Here is a 24,735-nt window from a genome sequence, read left to right as displayed (position 1 = left end):
TGGACCAGACCAAACTGCGAACTACAGATAACCAGGAACCACTGTGAAAGGACCTGGCCTCCAGCGACCCACTAACACAATCGACTTCACTGTCAACCACGAGGATGAACCCACCATGCCCGATAGTCCGATCAGACCAGCCGTGCAACAATGATCCGACCGACTCACCCATGCCAGGACTTCAACTCAGGCGATCGACCCGGGAACGCAGAGCGCCAAATCGCCTCAACTTGTAAATAACTTGTACATAAGACTTTTGCGGGGGGGGGGGGGGGAAGTGATGTTATGTATGCATGTAAACCCCACCAATATGTAAGACTTGCCACCAGGGGCAAACCTGTGGGAGGCCTAAGGGTCACCTGTGCACACTGGGTAAGCAGGTATAAAAAGGAACCTACCATGCTGCTTCCTCACTCTGGAGTCACATTAAAGAGACCAAGGTCACAACAGTTTGAGCTTACAATACAGTCTTGTGGAGTTATTCTGAACACAACAATGAAAGTAAACTAGCACAAAAAATAAAAACAGATAGCAAGAGTTTCTATAGGTATATAAAAAGGAAAAGAGTGGCTAAAATAAATGTTGGTCCCGTCGAGGACGAGACCGGGGAATTAGTAATGGGGAACATGGAGATTGCAGAAACTCTGAACAAATATTTTGCATCAGTCTTTACAGTAGAGGACACTAATAATATCCCAACAGTGGATAGTCAAGGGGCTATAGGGGGGGAGGAACTTAACACAATCACAATCACTAAGGAGGTGGTACTCAGTAAGATAATGGGACTAAAGGTAGATAAATCCCTTGGACCTGATGGCTTGCATCCTAGGGTCTTAATTGAAGTAGTGGCAGGGATTGTGGATGCACTGGTTTTAATTTACCACAATTCCCTGGATTCTGGGGAGGTGCCAGCAGATTGGAAAACTGCAAATGTAATGCCCCTTTTTTAAAAAGGTGGCCGACGAAAAGCAGGAAACTATAGAGCAGTTAGCCTAACATCTGTGGTTGGGAAAATGTTGGAGTCCATTATTAAAGAAGTAGTAGCAGGACACTTGGAAAAGCAAAATTTGGTCAGGCAGAGTCAACATGGATTTATGAAGGGGAAGTCATGTTTGACAAATTTGCTGGAATTCTTTGAGGATGTAATGAACAGGTGGCTACAAGGGAACCAGTGGATGTGGTGTATTTGGACTTCCAGAAGGCATTTGACAAGGTGCCACATAAAAGGCTACTGCACCAGATAAAAGTTCACAGTGTTGGGGGTAATATATTACCATGGATAGAGGATTGGCTAATGAACAGAAAACAGAGAGTTGGGATAAATGGTTCATTCTCGGGTTGGCAATCAGTAACTAGTGGGGTGCCGCAGGAATAAGTACTGGGACCTGAACTATTTACAATCTATATTAACGACTTGGAAGAAGGGACCGAATATAACGTAGCCAAGTTTGCTGACGATACAAAAATGGGAGGAAAAGCAATGTGTGAGGAGGACACAGAAAATCTGCAAAAGGACATAGACAGGCTAAGTGAGTGGGCAAAAATTTGGCAGATGGAGTATAACGTTGGAAAAGTGTGAGGTCATGCACTTTGGCAGAAAAAAATCTAAGAGCAAGTTATTATTTAAATGGAGAAAGATTGCAAAGTGTTGCATACACCGGGACCTGGGGGTACTTGTGCATGAAACACAAAAGGTTAGTATGCAGGTACAACAAGTGATCAGGAAGTCCAATGGAATCTTGGCCTTTATTGCCAAGAGGATGGTGTATAATAGCAGGGAAGTCTTGCTACCGTTATACAGGGTATTGGTGAGGCCACACCTGGAATACTGCTTGCAGTTTTGGTTTCCATATTTACGAAAGGATCTAAAAAGGCAGTTCAGAGAAAATTCAATCAGTTGATTCCAGAGATGAGGGGGTTGACCTATGAGGAAAGGTTGAGTAGGTTGGGCCTCTAATCATTGGAATTCAGAAGATTGAGAGGTGATCTTATTGAAATGTATAAGATTATGAGGGGGCTTGACAAGGTGGATGCAGAGAAAATGTTTCACTGATGGGGGAGACTAGAACTAGAGGGCATAATCTTAGAATAAGGGGCCGCCTATTTAAAACTGAGACGAGGAGGAATTTCTTTTCTCAGAGGGTTGTAAATCTGTGGAATTCGCTGTCTCAGAGAGCTGTGGAAGCTGGGACATTGAATAAATTTAAGACAGAAATAGACAGTTTCTTAAACGATAAGGGGATAAGGGGTTATGGGGAGCGGGCAACAAAGTCGACCTGAGTCCATGATCGGATCAGCAAAGCTCGTATAAAATGGCGGAGCAGGCTCGAGGGGCTGTATGGCCTACTCCTGCTCCCATCAACCAAGGCAAAAAATGGTTATCCGATGACTAATAAAAATAATTTTTTTTAAATGTCAGAAAATAAATAAATTGTTATCACAAATTAATAATGCAAAGTTCACTGTCATTTTTATCAGAATCATTTTTGAATTGCAATCCAGACAAAGTAGAAATAATTGGACAATATTCTGAGGCAGAGACAATAGCCCAGATTTTGCAGTCAGCAGCAAAAAGAACGGGGCCAGCCATTCATTACACTTACCAACAGACTTTCTATGGGCTTTTGCACTGGTACCTGCGGTAATTAGAAATCCATTTTGGTGCAGCACTCTTTACAATGGATCTGGGACTTGTGTGAACAGTGCAAGCAACTGTGTATCTCCTTAACCAATCAGACTGGAAGAATTCTTAATGAGCAGCACAGAGTCAAAACCAGGAAGTTTCAATTCAATGCCAAGCCATGTACAGAAAGCAAAATAAAGACAGGGAAAGAAAGATGGGATTGAGAGAGGAAAAAAAGAGACAGAAAGAAAAATAGAAAAAAATTATAAATTTTTTTTAAATGTCCGAGACGCCATACTTATAAAAGTGAAATTTCAGTGCCAGAGAGGTTGTTTGGCAGTAATTAAATGTTTTTAAATTAAGACTTATCACATCAAATTTACTACACTAGAAAGGATAAGCCCTAACTTTTTCTGGTCTGTTTAGCTGGAATCTTTACTTTCTGGAGTCGGGGTGGGTGCATGCGGGCCATGTAGCGAGTCACCATCCCGAAGTTTTCAACAGTGAGTTCTGCATTCCACATTTAACTCAATTACATCAATTGAAATAGTCATGCAGGTTCTCCCCGATTCCCATTGACTTCAGTTTTACGAGGGCTCCTTGATGCCACGCTTGGCCAAATGCTGCCTTGATGCGTCAAAGGCAGTCATTCTCACTTCACCTCTGGAATTCACCTATTTTGTCCATGTTTGGACCGAGGCTGTAATGAGGTTTGAAGCCGAGTGGTCCTGGCGGAACCCAAACTCGGCATCGGTGAGCAGTTTATTGGGGAGTAAGTGTCGCTTGACAGCACTGTTGATGACACCTTCCATCACTTTGTTGATGATTGAGAGTAGACTGATGGAGTAGACAACTTCCCAGCTGTCATGCTGAAGACTTGTGCTCCAGAACTAGCCGTGCCTCTAGCCAAGCTGTTCCAGCACAGCTACAACACTGACATCTACCAGACAATGTGGAAAACTGCCCGATATTTCTTGTCCATAAAAAGTAGGACAAATCCAATCTGGCCAATTACCGCCCCATCAGCATATTCTCAATCATCAGAAAAGTGATGGAAGGTGTTGCCAACAGTGCTATCAAGTGGCACTTACTCACCAATAACCTGCTCAGCGATGCTCAGTTTGAGTTCCGCCAGGACCACTTGGCTCCAGACCTAATTATAGCCTCAGTCCAAACATGGACAAAGGAGCTGAATTCCAGAGGTGAGGTGAAAGTGACTTCCCTTGACATCAAGGAAGCATTTGACTGAGTGTGGCACCAAGGAGCCTGAGTAAAATTGAAGTCAATGTGTATCGGGGGAAAACTCTCCACTGGCTGGAGTCAAACCTAGCACAAAGGAAGATGGTTGTGGTTGTTGGAGGTCAATCTTCTCAGCCCCAGGACATCGCTGCAGGAGTTCCTCAGGGCAGTGTCCTAGGCCCAACCATCTTCAGCTGCTTCATCAATGACCTTCCCTCCATCATAAGGTCAGAAGTGGGGATGTTGGCTGATGATTGCACCGTGATCAGCTCCATTCGCAACTCCTCAGATAATGAAACAGTCCATGCCCAAATGCAGCAAGACCTAGACGATATTCAGGCTTGAGCTGATAAGTGGTAAGTAACACTCGTGCCACACTGGTGCCAGGCAATGACTATCTCGAACAAGCGAGAGTCTAATCACCACCCTTTGACATTCAACAGCATTACAATTGCTGAATCCCCTACCATCAACATCCTGGGGGTCACCATTGACCAGAAACTTAACTGGACCAGCCACATAAACACTGTGGCAACAAGAGCAGGTCAGATCAGAGGCTGGGTTTCTGCGGTGAGTGTCTTGCCTGCTGACTGCCCAAAGTCTTTTCACCATCTATAAGGCACAAGTCAGGAGTGTGATGGAATACTCTCCACTTCCCTGAATGAGTACAGCTCCAACAACACTCAAGAAGCTCGACACCATCCAGAACAAACCAGCCCACTTGACTGACACCCCAGCTACCACCTTAAACATTCACTCCCTCCGCCACACTGTGGCTGCAGTGTCTACCATCTACAAGATGCACTGCAGCAACTCGCCACTGCTTCTTCGGCAGCATCTCCCAAATCCGCAACCTCTACCACCTAGAAGGACAAGGGCAGTAGGGGCATGGGAACATCACCACCTGAAAGTTATCCTCCAAGTTACACACCATCCTGACTTGGAAATATATCGCTGTTCCTTCATCATCGCTGGGTCAAAATCTTGGAACTGCCTCCCTAACAGCACTATGGGAACACCTTCACCAATCGGACTGTAGCGATTCAAGAAGGCAGCTCACCACCACTTTCTCAAGGGCAATTAGGGATGGGCAATAAATGCTGGCCTTGCCAGCAATGCTCATACACCATGAATGGATTTTTAAAAAACCTGCACCACACCCATATTGGTATGTATGTGGACTGTATTTACTCTGTATAGCCACTAGAGGGCTCATCCCCTGGAGTTCCAAGGGATTCCATAATCCCTTGGGAGCACAGGTATTTAAGGAGGCTTCACATGTTGGAGAGGCACTCGAGAGATCTCCAATAAAAGACTGTCACACTTTACTTCGAGCTCACAGTGTTCAGTCTGACACTTTCTCCATACACAACAACTGGCGACGAGATACAGATAGCGAACCCAAAAATGCAGAGAACAGTGAGCATCCTGGAGAAATTTTTGGAGGGAGATAATTGGGAAACTTTTGTGGAGCGACTCGACCAACGAGCTCGATGGGGAAGAGAATGCTGCCAAACGAAGGGCGATCCTCCTCACCGTCTGTGGGGCACCAACGTATGGCCTCAAGAAGAATCTGCTCACTCCAGCGAAACCCACTGAGAAATCGTACGACGATTTGTGCACACTGGTCTGAGAGCATTTGAACCCGAAGGAAAGCGTTCTGATGGCGAGGTATCGGTTCTATACCTATAAAAGGTCTGAAGGCCAGGAAGTGGCGAGTTATGTCGCCAAGCTAAGACACCTTGCAGGACATTACGAATTTGAAGGACATTTGGAGCACATGCTCAGAGACTTTTTCATACTTGGCATTGGCCACGAAACCATACTTGGCAAACTTTTGACTGTAGAGACCACAACCTTGAGCAAGGCCATAGCGATAGCCCAGGTGTTCATTGCTGCCAGTGACAATACGCAGCAAATCTCTCAGCACACGGGTGCTGCTACAAATACTGTGAACAAAGTGATGTTGTTTTCGAATCGTAACGTACAGAGCAGGTCACACATACCTGCAGCTGCACGTCCGCAGATGACTCAGAGACCACCATCAAGGGTGACGAATGCAAAGCCATTAACACCTTGTTGGCGCTGCGGGGGTGACCATCGTTTCCATTCATGCCGATTCAAAGAGTACATTTGCAAGGGCTGTGGAACAATGGGACACCTCCAACAAGCGTGCAGGCAAGCTGCAAAGCCTGTTAAACCTGCAAACCACCATGTTGCAGAGGAGGACAGATCCATGGAGGATCACGATGAACCAGAGCCTCGGATCGAGGAGTCAGAGGTACACGGGGTGCACACATTCACCACGAATTGTCCCCCGATAATGCTGAATGTTCAACTAAATGGACTCCCGGTGTCAATGTAGCTGGACACGGGCGTGAGCCAGTCCATCATGGGCAAAAAGACTTTCGAAAGATTGTGGTGCAACAAGGCCTCAAGGCCAGTCTTCGCTCCAGTTCACACGAAACTAAGAACTCACACAAAAGAACTGATTCCTGTAATCGGCAGTGCTCCCGTAAAGGTCTCCTATGATGGAATGGTGCACAAGCGACCACTCTGGAGGTACCAGGCGATGGTCCCACGCTGCTCGGCAGGAGCTGGCTGGGAAAGATACGCTGGAACTGGGACGACGTCCGAGCGCTATCGCCCGCTGACGATACTTCGTGTGCCCAGGTCTTAAACAAATTTCCTTCGCCAGGCATCGGGAAATTCCAAGGAGCAAAAGTGCAGATCCACCTAATTCCGGGGGCACAACCCATCCATCACAAGGCGAGAGCAGTACCATACATGATGAGAGAAAGGGTAGAGATCGAGCTAGACCGGCTGCAAAGAGAGGGCATCATTTCATCGATCGAGTTCAGCGAGTGGGCCAGTCCCATTGTCCCAGTCCTCAAGGGTGACGACACCATCAGAATCTGTGGCGATTACAAAGTAACTATAAATCGTTTCTCCCTGCAGGACCAATACCCACTACCAAAGGCCAACGACCTCTTTGCAACTCTGGCGGGAGGAAAGATGTTCATGAAGCTGGATCTAACTTCAGCCTACAGGAACTGGAGGAATCATCAAAGGCCCTCACCTGCATCAATACGCACAAAGGTCTTTTTGTTTATAACAGATGCCCGTTTGGAATCCAATCAGCGGCGGCGATATTTCAGAGAAACATGGAAAGCTTATTGAAGTCAGTCCCGCACACCATGGTCTTCCAGAACGACATCTTGGTCACAGGTCGGAAGACAGTCGAGCACCTGCAGAACCTGGAGGAGGTTCTTAGTCGACTCAACCGTGCGGGGTTCAGGTTAAAGCGTTCGAAGTGCGTTTTCCTGGCACCTGAAGTGGAGTTCCTGGGAAAGAGGATTGCGGCGGATGGCATCAGGCCCATCAACGTGAAGATGGAGGCAATCGAGAACGCACCGAGGCCACAGAATGTTACGGAGCTGCGGTCGTTTCTGGGACTCTTGAACTACTTTGGTAACTTCTTATCGGGTCTCAGCACACTGCTTGAACCACTACATATCTTACTACAAAAAGGGGGCGAATGGGTTTGGGGCAAAAACCAAGAAAATGCCTTTGTAAAAGTGAGAAAATTGTTATGCTCAAACAAATTGCTTGTGTTGTATGATCCATGTAAGCGTTTGGTACTAGCATGTGATGCGTCATCATATGGCGTCGGGTGTGTATTGCAACAAGCTAATGATTTTGGGAAACTGCAACCGGTTGCTTATGCATCCAGGAGTCTGTCTAAGGCTGAGAGAGCCTACAGCATGATTGAAAAAGAAGCGTTAGCATGTGTCTATGGAGTAAAGAAAATGCATCAATACCTGTTTGGGCTAAAACTCGAATTGGAAGCTGACCATAAGCCACTTATATCCCTGTTTTCCGAGAGTAAAGGGATAAATACCAACGCGTTCACCCACATACAACTACGCCATCCGCCACAGGCCAGGCACAGAAAACTGCGCCCATGTTCTTAGTAGGCTGCCCATTGCCCACTACAGCCACCAGTATGCTCATCCCCTGGAATCCCAAGGGATCCCATAATCCTTGGGAGTACAGGTATTTAAAGGAGGCTTCACAGGTTGGAGAGGCACTCTGGAGATCTGCAATGAAAGGTCACACTTTACTTTGAGCTCACAGTGTTCAGTCTGACTCTTTCTCCATACACAGCACACATCACTCACCTACCAAACATCTCTACCATATATGATTGAAACCTTACATTCATAGCTTCACCTTACCCTCTGATAGAGAATTCAAACAGGCTGCAAAGTTGAGAAAACACAGACCCTTGCCTATGTGAGAGCAAGCACATTGCATTAAGATATCAATCAACTTGACATTTCAGGACTTTTGGCAGCAAGCCAATTATGGGCTAACAACATATCAATTGAGCCAATAAGGTCAAAGGGGGCGAGGTCACGATTGTAATTTGATCCAGGATAAGTACAGCCATTTTTTGCCATGTGTTTCAGAAGGACAAAGGACCTGGCATAAAGCCAGCAAGTTTGTTGCAGCTGCCAGAATAAAGTTATGTTAAACTATCACCGGAGTTTGCATCTCATTGAAAATTAAGAGATCTAACACCCTCACATACTTACCACTGCTGCAAGCCTCACACCAAAAATGGCATATTGCACGATGATATATTTACATTTTTGTCTATTAATACCTTCAGCAAATTTTCACTTGAAAGCCTCACTCTCCTAAAAGCTTGTGCTTACACTTAATATTTTTGCCCAGAGTGGCGACACTGGTATCTGGAGGTAAATCCTGCAGTCTGAGTATATGCAGTGTGCACCATTCCCTAGGATACATTAGCAGCCCTTAAGATAGACAAAAAATAGAATGCTTCACTTTCTGTCTTGAATAGAATTTGTTGTTTTTCAAGATTACTTGAAGAAAAGCTACAGGACAAATTTCAAAAGGTTTATGCAGAGACGACATGTGTTGAGTGAGTGAGGAAAGGGCAGCAAACAGAGAGCGATTTCTAGGAAACAATCAGAAATGTTTGCAGGGATCTCTTTAAAAAAAATACAAACCAGTGCTGCAGAATCTGAAACATCCCTAACTCGTGTGTAAGGTCCATGCACTCCCCTCCCCTAACCGCTGACTGGCACCAGAAATCCACCTCTAAACCAACCCCCACATTCCAGCCCCAGTTCTGCCAGACCTCAGGCCCCCCTCCGTCATGATGGGAGTCCAAAAGATTCCCTTCCCCCTTGCTGCCAAATCCCAGCAGCCCAACTAAAGAGCTTCCATACTCCAGAACCATCAACCCAGTTCTGTCAAAGCCCAGGACCATTCCCCGGTGCTATTAAAGTACAGGACGGCATCCAGTGCAGCAAACCCTATTCCCATTAGATAGTACTGCTAAATATCAGATAGCTAACTCCAACTGGCACATCTTGCATCTTACCTTACTGAATATTTTCAGTTTTAAAACTGGTAGTACTAAGATAAAAATTAAAGACATAGGTAAAGTATTCTTGATAACGTATTAAAAATCTTACATCTGCACCATTTGACTTCACACTTTGCTGTCACACTTTATTACATGATTACATTTATTCGTTGAATTGTCTTTTAATACCTTCATTAAAGTTGCCTCTTCCAAACAAGCCTTAACCTAGAGTATATATTTTTGCCCCGAGTTGTAATGTTGAGCGCTAAATTTGGATTGTGCAGTCTAAGCGTTTGTAGAATACCTGATTTCCCAGGATACACCACTACTGTCCAGTCAATTAATACTGAGGAAGATTTTTGCTTTAGCTTCCAGCAGTTTCTGCTCAAAAGCTTAAAAAAGAATCTGAAGAAAAGCTGGTGGGCAAATTTCAAAAGCTTTACGGAGATAAAACTCATGCTTTAAAAAAAAGTGTTATTCTGTGTGTGTTTTAAAAAGAAATTGACTTCTGATTAAACTCCTGTTGTGGCCTCTGTCTTGCATTCTAAATACTTTAGAAAGTGAAAAAAGGTGGTGAGGGATAGAAAGTGTCTCTCTTTGCAATATTCAAATGATCTCACCTGTGTTGTTGACGGATGGAAAAGTCAATGCTATTAGTTTGCACCTGTGAGATGAGTGGTGGGAAGGGGGGAGGAAATGCTGTGGGGTTTAATTTTAACCTAACGCGCCTGGTAGGAAACAGACAAGGTCAAATTAGCCACCTGGTTTTACAACAACTTCTACGGAAAGTAAAATCAGGCAGCGTGTGAAACGAGCTGCCAACCTGACCATGTCAGTTTCCCGCCAGGTGGGTTAGGTTAAAGTGATCACAAGAGATTCTAATTTCTAGTACATCGGAGGTGAAGGGAGAGACAGCTACAGACGGCTGAAACTTAACTCCCAAAAATGGGTGGGTTGGGGTCGGGTGAGATGTTAAAGCTTTAAAAATCTCAAACCCAATCCTAACCTGCCTACTTCCGGGTTTTAACAGGGGTTGGACAAGGGGCGGGCAGCATTTTAATGAGGCTGGCAGCTTCTGATTCAGCCTCATTGACCACCCCCCATTAGTGTTGAAGATCAGATTCCGCCCCCCCCTCCACCCTCCCCCTACCGGGGTCAGGGATCGGAACTACCCCACGTGCTCACTAGCAGAAGCAGGCGACCTATCTGGGGCTGTGGTGCCGGCAGAGTTTCTGTCAGAATATCCGGAAGTTTGGGTTTCCCCGCATGCTGTGGAGTTTTGACTTCACAGTGTGTGTAGATTTTGTTTGACAGATTCCCCACCTGGAAGTCCGCCTGATTCACAGTTGAACGAGTGACAGAACCAGAGGAGGAGAGGCAGAGAAAATAAAAGCCAGCAGCACAACAGCAGAACAGGAAAGAAAGACACCCTGACTTAGCGGGCTGGAAATTGATAGTGCTCTGTTTTCGAATGAAGGCAGTGTGCGTTAAAACTGGGAGGCCCAAGGCTCATTTGAAATTGAGTCTCGGGACTCATTTCAATTATTTGAGTGAGCTGCCAGTTCCTGTCATGTTTGCAGAGGCAGTGTGTCCATTTGAAGGGGATGAATTTCAGGTGGTTTGCTTTGCTGGCAGCGGCCCTCGGTAACGTCCCGAGGAGGGGAGGGAGGGGGCATAGCAGTGGCCCTAAGGTATGCTGTGGAGATGGAATGAGCACTTCTGCTCCACATTATATTTAAAAAAAATACTAATTCCTTGGTCGGCTCAGCCGCAGCAAACACTGAATATTCCTAGGCGGAGCAAACATGCTTCACTCAGCGCGTCCATTTTAGCAGAGGTGTACGAAAACGAGCATTAGGCTGCTTATTTGCATATTTAAGAGGACTAACTCCTGTTTTAGGCGCCCACTCTGACTTTAATCTTCCGTAAACATGAGCTCATCCATAACTCTACAGCCCTTAATCTAACTCACATCAAGTCCCGTTTTCCCATCATACTGTGCTCGCTGACCTAGATTGGCTCTTAATCCAGCAACACCTCAAATTTAAAATTCTCAACCTTGTGTTCAAATCCCTCCATAGCCTCGCGCCACCCCATCGCTGTAATCTCCTCCAACCTTCCAAGAACTCTGTTTTCCAGCCCATTGTGCATCCTTAATTTCCTTTGTCCTACCATTGGCAGCCGCTTCTTCAGTTGTCTAGGCCCCAAGCTGTAGAATTTACTCCCTAAATCTCTCTACCTCTCTCTTCTTTTAAGATGCTCCTTAAAACCTACCTCTTTGACCCAGCTTTTGGTCACCTGTCCTAATATCTTATGTAACTCGGTGTCAAATGTTGTCTGATAACGCTCCTGTGAAGCCCCTGGAGAGGTCTTACTACATTAAAGGTGCTATATAAATGCAAGTTGTTGTTGTAAGCAATTACAGTTATTGTTCAATGCAACAAAGAAAATATCTACAGAGAAATTTAGCAAGATGGCACTGTGCATGTACAGATTGTGATGATGTCTTTTAACTGGGATGGAATAAAATAGCTCCAAGGTTATTTGTCAATGCTCAACAGATTAAAATATAAGGTACTGTATACAATAAACGACCTAATACACAAACTCAAATCCCAACAATGATTGCACATAATATTCATGCTTTAAATATCAACTTCTAAAAAGTGATTCCAGGTTTTAAATACAGACTGTATTGTTAGTTAACAAAGACAAAATGGACTTCATTAAAGAAAATGTAATGGATTCATTTTATGTTGAACAGTTCATCCTCATCATGTCTGCCAGTTGTGGTAAAGTGTCTTTAAGTTATACTTTTATCTCAAAGAAAATGATGAGTCATAATTATTGCAACTTTGATTCTCAGCACATAATTTAACACGGTTAGTTACAGAATGAATTAATCAAACTGTTCCTACCAGGTCTGCTTTCTTCAGCTAAGGGACTTAGCGCACCCTCATCAAAGGGAATGTCCATTCCCACATCCTCTGGCACTGATCTGTCAAGCACAAGCACACCACCAAAGTAATTACTGTGAATGCTGTGTATGTAACGCTGATACATTGACACTCCTGTTAAGTGGGCACTGTTCTCAAGTTTTGATTCCAGTAACATGCAGAACTCCTGAAGGCAAGTTTCGCAGCATGGCAGATGCATGATGGGCCAAATAGTCTCCATCTGTGCTTAAATTTCTAAGGTAATATTTTTAGCTATGCTAATCTATTGCAAATAACAAGGTTCATTCCGATATCTATTTAAAATGTGTGATTAAAAATAGATGTTACAAAGGTAATTTAAGACTGAATTTGTTTTTGAACAATGTATGTAGGTCACATCAATTTAAAGATTAGCTTGTTAAATTAAATTAATGATTTTACACATTAACATTAAAGTTTATTAACTTCAAAATCATCACTTCAAGAACTTACAAAAGTCAATTTTCTCCATGACTGCAATGTACAAATACAAAACAAGGTTTCAAATAATAATTAGGATCCAACCCTTTAGTTTGGTTGTTCTTCAAATGGTCGAAAGCTGTATTCTAACCAAACTTTGGCTTTGGAAACCAAAGGGGAAGAAGGAGGTATGGAGGCTGTAGTTACTGAAATAGGCAAGGATGGATCCAACTTTTGCCTAGTTATAAAATGTACCCCCTCTCAGTATGTGCAAGATTCACATGCAAATTAGAACTGCTTCATGTCATGGTTCAACCAATTCTTATTTGTTAGGAATAATGACCGAAACAAACAAAATACAATTTTGATGTATATTTTCCAGTTCTAGCTTGGAACAAACAAATGTTATATTTGAAAAAAATGAAAAATGAAGGAAAGGTTAAAGAAAAAATGACTTGCATTTACACAGCACCATATCACATTTCTCAAAATAATTGTTTGAATTGCTTTGAAGTTCAAATATTTTGCCAAATGCAGCAGCCAATATTTGCACAGCAAGATTCCACAATTAATAATGAGATGAATAACCAGTTCATCTGTTCTATGCAGCATTAGCCAGGCAGGAATACTGGAAGAGTGTTCTGCTTTTCTTTAAATAGTGTCATGGAACTATTTTCATCTAAAACACTACAATAGGCAGAAAGTCTTCTGTTGAAAGTCTTGCCTGAGGGACAACATCTCAAAGTACAGCTCTCCCATAGTATCTTATTCCGCATTAAGTCCCGGTCACCTTTCACCTACTCGTTGCTGACCTACATTGGCTAAATTTTAAATTCTCATCATCGTGTGAAAATTCCTTCATGACCACACCCCTCCCTCGCTCTATAAATCCCTCCAGCCCTACAAACACCTTGAACTCTCCAGTTTTGGCTCTGACTTTGTGCATCCCCATCCCTTGCCCCAACGTTACCAGCCATGCAATATGAACACGGCAAGTATGGAGGAAGGTAGAACAGGTAGTGAAGTACCAGCTCAATCACCCCATGATAGTGCCAAAAATGGTTTGATGACCTCATGTAGTTGGCCAAGACAAGTGAAGTCACAAGTAGCCATGCACATTTTAAAGTAAAGCTAGAAGAATAACTCATCTCCATATCTACCATGGCCTTGCAGTATAACTGAAGAGGTGGATGAGTATTCACAAGGCACTACACACTCCCCAAATCACATTCCTCTCCTACCATTCTATGGTGCCTTATTCCCTTGCCCAAGACCAAGAGAGGTAGTATTAGATTGAAATCAGATTGATGCATAGTCTGCACCTAAAAGCATTGTCAACATGGAATGTTTGCAGACATCTGTGAAATTAAATGTTCTGCTAATCAGGTGCATTTTTCAAACTGTATTCCCCTTGCAGAAGAAAAGGTTGCCCACAACTATTATACCTGCTTTCACCTGAATGCACATGCCTAATAGGATTCTTTAGCAATTATTATTGGGGATATCACATAACCAATCAACCGCCTCAGTATACTGTATTGCCTCATCAAAGCTGGGATGGTAAATTGGCAAAGAATAAAGGACTCATGATAGCTACTGAGTACTAAACATCTGTAAGACAAAGGTCCTCCACCAACCTGACCCCGCCACACAGCACTGCCCCCCAGTCATCAAGATCCACGGCATGGCCCTGGACAATGTGGACCACTTTCCATACCTCGGGAGTCTATTATCAGCAAGGGCAGACATCGACGATGAGGTTCAACACCGCCTCCAGTGTGCCAGCGCAGCCTTCAGCCGCTTGAGGAATAGAGTGTTTGAAGACCACGACCTCAAATCTGGCACCAAGCTCATGGTCTACAGGGCTCCTGTATGGCTCAGAGACATGGACCATTTACAGTCGACACCTCAAATCGCTGGAGAAATACCACCAACGATGTCTCTGCAAGATCCTGCAAATCCCATGGGAGAATAGACACACCAACGTTAGTGTTCTCGATCAGGCCAACATCCCCATCATCGAAGCACGGACCACACTCGACCAGCTCCTTTGGGCGGGCCACATTGTTCGCATGCCCGATACAAGACTCCCAAAGCAAGCGCTCTACTCGGAACTCCTACACGGCAAGCGAGCCCCAGGTGGGTAGAGGAAACGTTTCAAGGACATCCTCAAAGCCTCTTTGATAAGATGCAACATCTTCACCGACACCTGGGAGTCCCTGGCCAAAGACCGCCCTAAGTGGAGGAAGAGCATCCGGGAGGATGCTGAGCACCTCGAGTCTCGGCTCCGAGAGCAAGCAGAAAGCAAGCTCAGATAATGGAAGGAGCGTGCGGCACACCAGACTCCCCACCTACCCTTTCCTCCAACGACTGTCCCATCTGTGACAGAGACTGTAATTCCCATATTGGACTGTTCAGTCACCTGACAACTCACTTTTGGAGTGGAAGCAAGTCTTCCTCGATTTTGAGGGACTGCCTATGATGATGAGGGGGCTTTGACATGCAAGATTAGGTGATTTGCATCACACACTAGCTGGATGTTCATTGAATGGAAGCCCTTCCTACAGACAAAACTAAGGAGTTGTCATTGGGACCTTCCAGGTCAGATATATGCCGAAAACTGTACGCTGCACCAGTGGGATTCCAGTATAGAATTAGAGTTGTTTTGCAAGCTCCGTAGAGAAATTAATAAATTGAAATTAATAAAGAGAATATGGGTGGCCTTCTTTATGCAGTGGTTTGCTGCTTGACATTTGTGACCTGGTTGTTACATAACCATAATTAATTCTGTGAATTTTAAATAATGCATGTTGCAAATCTTCTGTCAGTATCTAGCAACATCTGGAAGGTAGAGCACAGTCTTCTGATAAATGGATGGACAGGAAATCTAGATAAAATTTGCAAATCTATAAATTCTTGTGAATTGAGTATCAATGGGTTGGATATAATCAGCGGTGATTTAACCATCGTTAGTGATGTCACACTCTTGCATCCACCATTCTAGCCTCTTCCATATTCTCATCACCCCCTCTGCATAATACAGGGAGAGAGAGAGATTCCCATTGGGAAACCACTTTCTGGCCCCAAATTTTCAAACTTTTCAGGTACTCGCTTTAAATAACAGGAGAACCTTTCAGTGATGTTTGCATGCAAAAGTCCAATAATCTTTGTCTTGACTAAGTCTGAGAGAGCCACAAGAACTTTAGCCAATATGGCTTCCACCTTGCAGAAATGCCGGTATTCGGCGAGGCGGCCCCAACCTGCAAGGACCATCAGCAGGTCAGGGTCAATGGAGCGGCATGCGGAGGCATACCACTTCAAGGTGCAGCGCGTGCTAGTGTAGGAGAGCGATGGCTGTGAAGGGGCAACAGGATTGGACGTCACCAAGGTCCAGGTCGCTGATTGGAGCGTGGGCAGGTAGAGCACGAGCGGCGAGGTTGGGGTGCAGGAGCGGCGAGTGATCGTGGAGTGGCGTAATCGGGGCCCAGGAGAGGCGTGAGTTCGGGGCCCAGAAGAGGCGAGGGCCCACAGGCATCTTCCACCCTTCAACATGTAGTTCAGGACCTGGAATATTAGATCCTCCATTGAAAGACATGTGAACTCATCCCTTTTCGGCATGGAAGCAAGTCATCCTCGATACGAGGGACCATCTGATGATGAATGCATCTGGAGCACCCTTCCTGATACTGCTCCTTACAATAGTGATGTGGTTATCAGTGGCCTGGTTAGAAGCAGTAACAATGGAAAATCGGAGGGATAAATGAGCCCACCCACCCCATATTCTTTTACATGCAGTAGGGTGGGCTCAGGGCAGATGGTACTGCTGTCTAGCAGGTAATCTGGAGGAAAATATTTAAGGTGATCTTTTGGGGTGGGATTGCAGCAGTCCTTACACTGTCTTTATTACCTTCGGTTACTACCACCAACCCACCCAAAAATAAGTGTTTTGCAAACAGATTTCAGGCCCTGCAATCTTGGTTTCACTATTTCCAGTTTTTTTACCCTTTAAAAAGATTGGCTAAAATACTTTAGGAAATGTCTTGAAGAATTCAGCTTGCCGGTCATTGACGCTAATTAAGGCCTTCTTGATTACTGATCAGTAAAATCGCTGCTGTTTTCTCCTGCTCTTTAGAGAAATCAACTATGGTACATTATGCTTACCCATTGAGCTGGAGTTATTTCAAGAATGGGTTGCCAAGGCACTGAAGTAATTTCAGCGTCCACAGAATTAATTCTAGGAGACAGAAGCATAGAAGGGAACAGGCTGGCTGCAGGTTGTACAAATAACAGAGTTGTCTAGTCCTGGTACTGCTTTTTAATTTGTAGACAATTGAACTTTAAGTGCGCCACTAGTGAGACTGGTCAAAAGTCTTTAACCTTTAAGGATCCCTATCACCCAAGATGTGTACCTTAATCCCATTTTTTGTTAATTTAGCAGCCATTTTAAATGTGAAGAAATTAATTACAGTGCTGGTGCAGTCAAGCAGAGATACAAATAACAGCTACTCACCCTCAAACTCAAATTCAGTTTAACTGTAGTTAATATAGAAAGTTAATTTTGATGGTATTTGATCATCATTAATATAGCACTCCAAAATGATTCATTTCAGAATTAATATGAAGATTAAGGTATGGGTAATGCTAACATATGGGATAAGTACAGCCTGTTGACATACTAAGTTTATGTGTTGTTATTGCTCGGCAAGTTAAATCCAAGTCATCCTCCATATTTAAAAGATCGTTTAGATGCGATCCCATAAAGAACTCAACTTCTTTCACCAGTGCCCAATGTCATCATCTTGGTGTGTCCAATAGTATTTCTAGCCAAAGACCTATGCAATGTGAGCATTTTTATGCAAATCTGCTAGTGCTTGCGCATGAAACACAAAAGGATAGTATGCAGGTACAGCAAGTGATCAGGAAGGCCAATGGAATCTTGGCCTTTATTGCAAAGGGGATGGAGTATAAAAGCAGGGAAGTCTTGCTACAGCTATACAGGGTATTGATGAGGCCACACCTGGAGTACTGTGTGCAGTTTCCATATTTACGAAAGGGTATACTTGCTTTGGAGGCAGTTCAGAGAAGGTTCACTAGGTTGATTCCGGAGATGAAGGCGTTGACTTATGAGGAAAGTTTGAGTAGATTGGGCCTCTACTCATTAGAATTCAGAAGAATGAGAGGTGATCTTATTGAAATGTATAAGATTATGAGGGGGCTTGACAGGGTGGATGCAGAGAGGATGTTTCCACTGAGATGAGGAGAAATTTCTTCTCTCAGAGGGTTGTAAATCTGTGGAATTCGCTGCCTGAGAGAGCTGTGGTAGCTGGGACATTGAATAAACTTAAGACCGAAATAGACAGTTTCTTAAACGATAAGGGGATCAGGAGTTATGGGGAGCGGGCAGGGAAGTGGACCTGAGTACATGATCGGATCAGCCATGATCGTATTAAATGGCGGAGCAGGCTCGAGGGGCCGTAAGGCCTACTCCTGCTCCTATTTCTTATGTTCTTATGTTCTTATGATGCTTGATGCCCTGTTTATACCAATTTCTGAATGGCAAACAGCACTAATACCCAACACCAAAAATGCACAACAACAATTTGAATATAAGCTGTTTTCATTTTTTAAGGAAATACAAATCTAAGAGTTACTCTGTGGATAAAAATCAAAAGCTTAGTTTGTGACATTAGCTTATGAATATTTAACATATACACGTAACACTGCTCTGTCCACTATTTAAATAGTTGTTGGCCCGTTTAAAATAAGAGTTAAAGCATCAATTAAAATAGCAGGCACAGTTATACAATGCCTCCGTATGCCAATACCCTGTATTGCAAACAGTAATTTGTTGGCTATAATCTCCATAACCACTACAGTATTTCAGCAGGTACTGAGCATTTTTATTTAATTAACCGAAGTCTAAATTTAAGCTGCAATATTACTTTAGAAAATAGGGAAGTTAAAATATAGATTTCAGTACATTTCAGTATTCATGCTTCTGGAATCGTTCAAAACTTCTGCACATATTTCACACTTCTTTCCCTGCCAGCATCATCACTTTCTCTGTTCATTTCTCACTTTAACTTTCAGTGTCTCACACTGCATTCACAACCAGAATTCGATTTTAACGCCACAGCAGGGGTGGAGGTTAGTTATCATACTGATGACTGATACAGGAGGTTAGAATCATATTCATTACTGTTACAGTATACAGGATATAAATAGAAATAATTATCTGTAATACCTAGCCTATTCCAATCCTTAGCAAAACCTTAAAAATTAAATGTCACTACCATTAAAATTTTTAAGCCTTCCTTACTCTTTGTATAAATTCCCCTCCTCAAACTACCTGCTGAATGTCTGAAATCTTAAAAAAAAAACTCAAATCCACTCAACATTCTTTCATCAATCTTTAGTCTTAATAAACAGTTCTACATGAATTGAAGAAAATGTTCAATCATGTGTTAATAGTATAGTTCATTTTAGCAGCATATCACTTTCATAAGATAAATGCAGTTCAAGAAAGCCATTTATCCTTTCTTAGATTATTCATCTAGGAAAACAAAAACAGTGCTCCCTATGTCATTTAACAAACCTGAATGCAGGGTAGCCTTCCATTAGTTTTAACCTATGCCACCTTATTACAATGATTTGGCTTACCTTGAAATAATGCTTTGGATTTACCTCATCTATATATTTTAATATGTACTTCTGCAAGGTTCCCACTCAATTGCCTTGTTTCAGGACTACAGAGCCCAGTTTCCCATCTTTCTTCATAACTAAATCTTCTGCTGCAAGGGATCAGCCTTGTAACATTTTCTTTGTTTTGTCTCTGTAGTTTGAGTATTTCCTGAATGCCTTAGGAACTAAAACTGATCACAAGGCACTGTCTGACCAAATCACTGCACACTTTTAGCACCCCATAATCCATTAGCTATTTCTTCATCTTTCATTGGACGAATATGTTACCTATTTTTCCTGCATGGAAAAATTAACAAAAAGATACTATTGTCTAAATAGATCATTTAATTTTGATAGAATTTTTAAAAATTGATCAAGGTAGAATTTCTGTATCAATGTAAAAATATATACTATAACCAATGTCGCAAACTATGTAATCATGTGGCCTTTAAGTCTACTTTAGTTTTAGAATTACTAGCACCTGAAATTGAAAGTAACCATTTTATATCAATATCAAAGAAGCACTGTGAAAACTACATAAAACATGGTCAAAGATTGAACTAGATTTGATGGATTACGGATTGTTGTCATTTTTTTTCAAAGTGCAGTACAAAAGCATTGAGAGACTTAGTGGTCTATTTTAATTCCCAGTGAGTTTCGGGTGAGCAGAGGGATGGGGCAAGTGCACAACACACTTGTTGGCCTAGAGTTCAGACCCGGGGTATTTTAAATCCTGGGCCTCGTCTGCACACAATGGGCAGAATACGGCAGCTGGCTGGAGAGCAAGGGTAGAGGTTTGGCTAACCAGCCGCTGGCAACAAAGGAGGATTCACTGTCAAACAGGCAAGTCAGGCAGGCGAGGCCATTGCTTTTTTGGGGGGGCCTGGTCTTGGCCTTACAAAGTAAAGTTTGTGATTTGCCTTTGTCCTCTCGACAGTTGACCTGTTTCAGCCTGATGGAAAAGTCATAGTGGCTTTCCCGCTCAGAGTTAAAATCCAATTGGAATCTCATTGGCCCCAATTTGCATGAATTTATGAGGCTGTTTCTGGCGGGAGTCCCAGCCACTGAACTGCAGTAAGCAGTTAAAATGGTGGCCAGTGGGACTCCAATGAGAACAGGGCTGTAATTCTCCCTTTCGGATCAGTGCAAGGTAAATACCCCTTCATGCTAATGCTACCTTTGTAGCGTGAATGCACCATTTACTGCTCAGCAAAATAATATAAAATCTAGGACTAAATTAATTATTTCAGGTTTAACTTGCAGTTTTATTAATCAGTTACTAAGAACATTATTCTTAAAATACAGAGTAATATTCTACAATTATTCTCCTTCCATAATCACAGTAATTGCTTAAAGCTCTATGTGACATCCGATGCATGCAAGTTTTGAAATGACAGCTGCAGAACTTGAGAGCTAAAATACATTTCATGCTATAAAAGCATAAAGGCTGATTTATAACAATTTTGTTTTTAAACAGTGCAAAAGCATCATTTTGTGATAATCTATTAACATTAATATACATGTTTTTTGCTCCACAACTATACTTTTTCAGTCCAGAAATTACTGTTGCAATATTAGCAATCTAATGTTTAATGAATTTATAGGTTAGGTCTCTCTCTCCACTATTTTAATATTGGCCTCGACCCATTGATTTTAAATGGGCAAAATAGTAGATGAAAACAGTTGAACACACGTTCGTCTGCTAATATCACCAATTCTGTAGTAATTTTTCTGGGCTTTTATTTCAAAATTCATCTTTGATAACATAATAGTATTGTATAAAAATAACTCTTCATTGCAATAACTGCCACAGAGCTTCACAATCTTTATCAGAAAATGACTACTGATTTTCACCTTGCCATCTTGTGTTTTTGGATTTCAGCCTCCAGAAATAAAAAGTGAATATGCTCAGTATACCATCAATTGCATGCTGCCAAAAAGTGGACATATTCTTGCCTCTAAAAAATACTGGATATACAATGTATAGACTAGTGTACTCTCTACTGTATCTGTGCCCTGGGTGACAATCACTACTGTCTAGTAAGTGAATGTGTTATCTGCCCACCAACCTCCAATGTACTAGCCATCAAGAAACATATGAAATCTATGTTTCGATGACCCTTCCTTCCCTGTTGAGATTGGAGGAGGGTATATTCAAATCTTCATCCTACCAGAACTCAAAGCATCAGAAATTGTGCTCAGCACTCCACCACGGAGATTACTGGAAAATCAATATTTCATTTTATAATGAAATTGTAAAATTTCCTATTGAAAAAACTTCAACAGGCTCTGGACCACAAACAGCAACTCTTATTTTAATAATGAATCATATGGATATCAAATACAGTACAGATCATCAATTCTATTTAATTATCCTCCTTGCAAGGACATAGAGAACACAGTGCATGTATCTCTCTGTTTCTATGCTGATATGAATCAATTGTTGGAGAATAAAGGCCATTAATGTGGTTATCTATGTAGATTGAACATTTTAAGACTTTTACTTAAACTGCAATACAGAATAAAGCGCAGTTATCCAAAGACGTTGCTCACATAATAACTACGTTTCTAAAGTAATTAAAGTACAGTACTTATCCTCTAAGCAGCTTCAGTTCACAAAATGAAAACGTGATCTTTGCCAGAAATCATTTCTAATCATGCAAATATACTTCCCATGGCAACCTTCATACTTACAGTGAACTAAGATTTAAAAGAAAAATCTCATGATGTTTTAAATTACCTTTCGTTTCCAACAACAAACCGGTCTTTCAAGTGAACAGCAAAGAGTTTCAAATTACAGGAAATGAAAGCAAACAATTCATGACACTGTAGCAGACAGTTTCTGTGGGGGTGGGAGGAGAGAAAAGACTATCTGTGGCCAATCAGCTTTCAGGATTAAATGAATGAGGGAAAGATAGAGGCTACAGCTATAGACAATGGGTCACAATAGAACTGTGCAGCTGGTATCTGACCAACTGCGAGCACACACTGAGCAATAAACTAACACATATGTATTACCACTCTCACATGGAATGGTTTTGCATAGTTGATTCAAATATGTGATTTGCATAAGGCATTAAATAAATATTGGTACCTTTCTGTTTTCTCATTCAGTCTTCAATTTTCTTCATTATATATATTTTTTTTAAATTGATTTGAAAATTATTTGCACAACGGACCAAGCTTTACTTCTGAAATCCATATTATTATATGCACAAGACAATCTCTACTGATGTTATATCAGCCAAATACTCATCAGAAGGATACCTCATCAGGAATTCTATTGTTGACATGCAAAGGACACAATTTTATCTCATTAAGTCTTGGACGACTTACTATAGTCCAGCACATAAAGCTACACAAATCACAATTTAAAAATATAGTGCAAAAATATTATTGACATCTGTTCCAGATCAAAAGTAATTTATCTTCAATGCACTACTGCTTGTGTAAGATTTAGTATAGAAGGTAAATTTGAGTCATTAGAAGAATTAACATTATATCTTTAAAAATAAAATAAATATTTAACAGTGGGAAAGCAGCTGTGTTTCATTCAAGCACCAGCACTGATAGCCGTATCCAGTTCTTTGTGAACAGTCACACATAAACAGGGATTTCTTCAGCTTCATTTATTCAAATACCAATTTTTAAAAATGCATTCTTTTGAATGCCTTACCTGTTAAAGACTTAGACAATCTCGTCACTAAAATATCACAATAATCTTTAGTTTACCCTCAGCATCCCTATGTGCAGTTTATTCCCAAAACAGATCTTCCATTTTACACTGCTGCTCACGTGACTGATGACACATCAAAACACAGATGATCACCTGCTTCCTGATAGCCCTTCAGAACAGTAAGAATTCATCAAGGGCTGGCAACCGCTTTACAATCCCAGGGGTTTGTAATGTAGTATTTCTGAAACATAATATTTGTGAACCACAGAGCTATCACAAAGGGCTGTGCATGTAACAAATCAGCAAAGAAAAATTGAATATTTGCTAATTGCAATGCACAAGCACTTACTCATCGCAGTGCTTGATGCAAGACTTTCTCATAACATTTTCAATATATCCTAGACAATTGTTCAATAAAGTGAAACATACTCTTGATGTATTCTGTCCTCATTTGTCTAACTCAGTGTAAAAAAAATTGTCCCTGAAATTTGTGCTGCATAAGAGGTTACTGCACAAGATAAAAGCTCACGAGGTTGGGGGTAATATATTAGCATGGATAGAGGATTGGCTAACTTACAGAAAACAGAGAGTCGGGATAAATGGTTCATTTTAATGTTGGCAAACAGTGACTAGTGGAGTGCTGCAGGGATCGGTGCTGGGTCTTCAACTATTTACAATCTATATTAATGAATTGGATGAAGGGACCGAGTGTAATGTAGCCAAGTTTGCAGATGATACAAAGATGGGTGGGAAAGCAAATTATGAGAACACAAAAAATCTGCAAAGGGATATAGACAGGCTAAGTGAGTGGGCAAAAATTTGGCAGATGGAGTATATTGTGGGAAAATGTAAGGTTATCCACTTTGGCAGAAATAATAGAAAAGCAAATTATAATTTAAATGGAGAAAAATTGCAAAGTGCTGCAGCACAGAGAGACCTGGGGGTCCTTGTACATGAAACACAAAATGTTAGTATGCAGATACAGCAAGTAATCAGAAAAATAAATGGAATGTTGGCCTTTATTGCAAGGAGGATAGAGTATAAAAGCAGAGAAATCCTGCTACAATTATACAAGGCATTGGTGAGGCCACACCTGGAGCACTGCGTCCAGTTTTGGTCTCGGTATTTAAGGAAGGATATACTTGCATTGGAGGCTGTTCAGAGAGGGTTCACTAGGTTGATTCCAGAGATAAGGGGGTTGATGTATGAGGATAGGTTGAGTCGGTCGGGCCTATACACATTGGAGTTCAGAAGAATAAGAGGTGATCTTATTGAAACTTATAAGATAATGAGGGGGCTCGACAAGGTGTATGCAGAGAGGATATTTCCACTCATAAGGGAAACTAAAACTAGGGGACATAGTTTTAGAATAAGGGGCCGCCCATTTAAAACTGAGATGAGGAGGAATTTCTTCGCTCAGAGGATTGTAAATCTATGCCCCAGAGAGCTGTGGAGGCTGGGCCATTGAATATATTTAAGGCGGAGATAGACAGATTTTTGAATGATAAGGGAGTGAAGGGTTATGTGGAGCGGGCAGGGAAGTGGAGCTGAGTCCATGATCAGATCAGCCATGATCTTATTGAATGGCGGAGCAGGCACGTGGGGCCAAATGGCCTATTCCTGCTCCTATTTCTTATGTTCTTATGTTCTGAAATCTTGTAGACATTTCTGGCACAGTCCTGACATAAATCTGTCAGATATGAGCCAGAAATCCCGGCAA

The 24,735-nt window shown here is 42.2% G+C and overlaps 1 protein-coding gene across 3 annotated transcripts in view; it reads right to left on the bottom strand.

Moving 5' to 3' along the window:
* LOC139265594 (protein prune homolog 2-like) overlaps positions 1-24,735 on the bottom strand; it is an 808,581-nt gene that overhangs the window by 181,308 nt on the left and 602,538 nt on the right. For all 3 annotated transcript variants that reach the window (XM_070882707.1, XM_070882715.1, XM_070882724.1), the window contains one exon: positions 12,182-12,261. In XM_070882707.1, coding sequence (XP_070738808.1) covers positions 12,182-12,261 — 80 coding nt within the window. The remainder of the gene's footprint in view (positions 1-12,181; positions 12,262-24,735) is intronic.

The sequence above is a fragment of the Pristiophorus japonicus genome, chromosome 1, assembly GCF_044704955.1.
Source record: "Pristiophorus japonicus isolate sPriJap1 chromosome 1, sPriJap1.hap1, whole genome shotgun sequence".
NCBI lineage: Eukaryota > Metazoa > Chordata > Chondrichthyes > Pristiophoridae > Pristiophorus > Pristiophorus japonicus.
The sequence above is the reverse complement of the archived record's forward strand: the minus strand, read 5'-3'. Positions and strand labels throughout refer to the sequence as shown.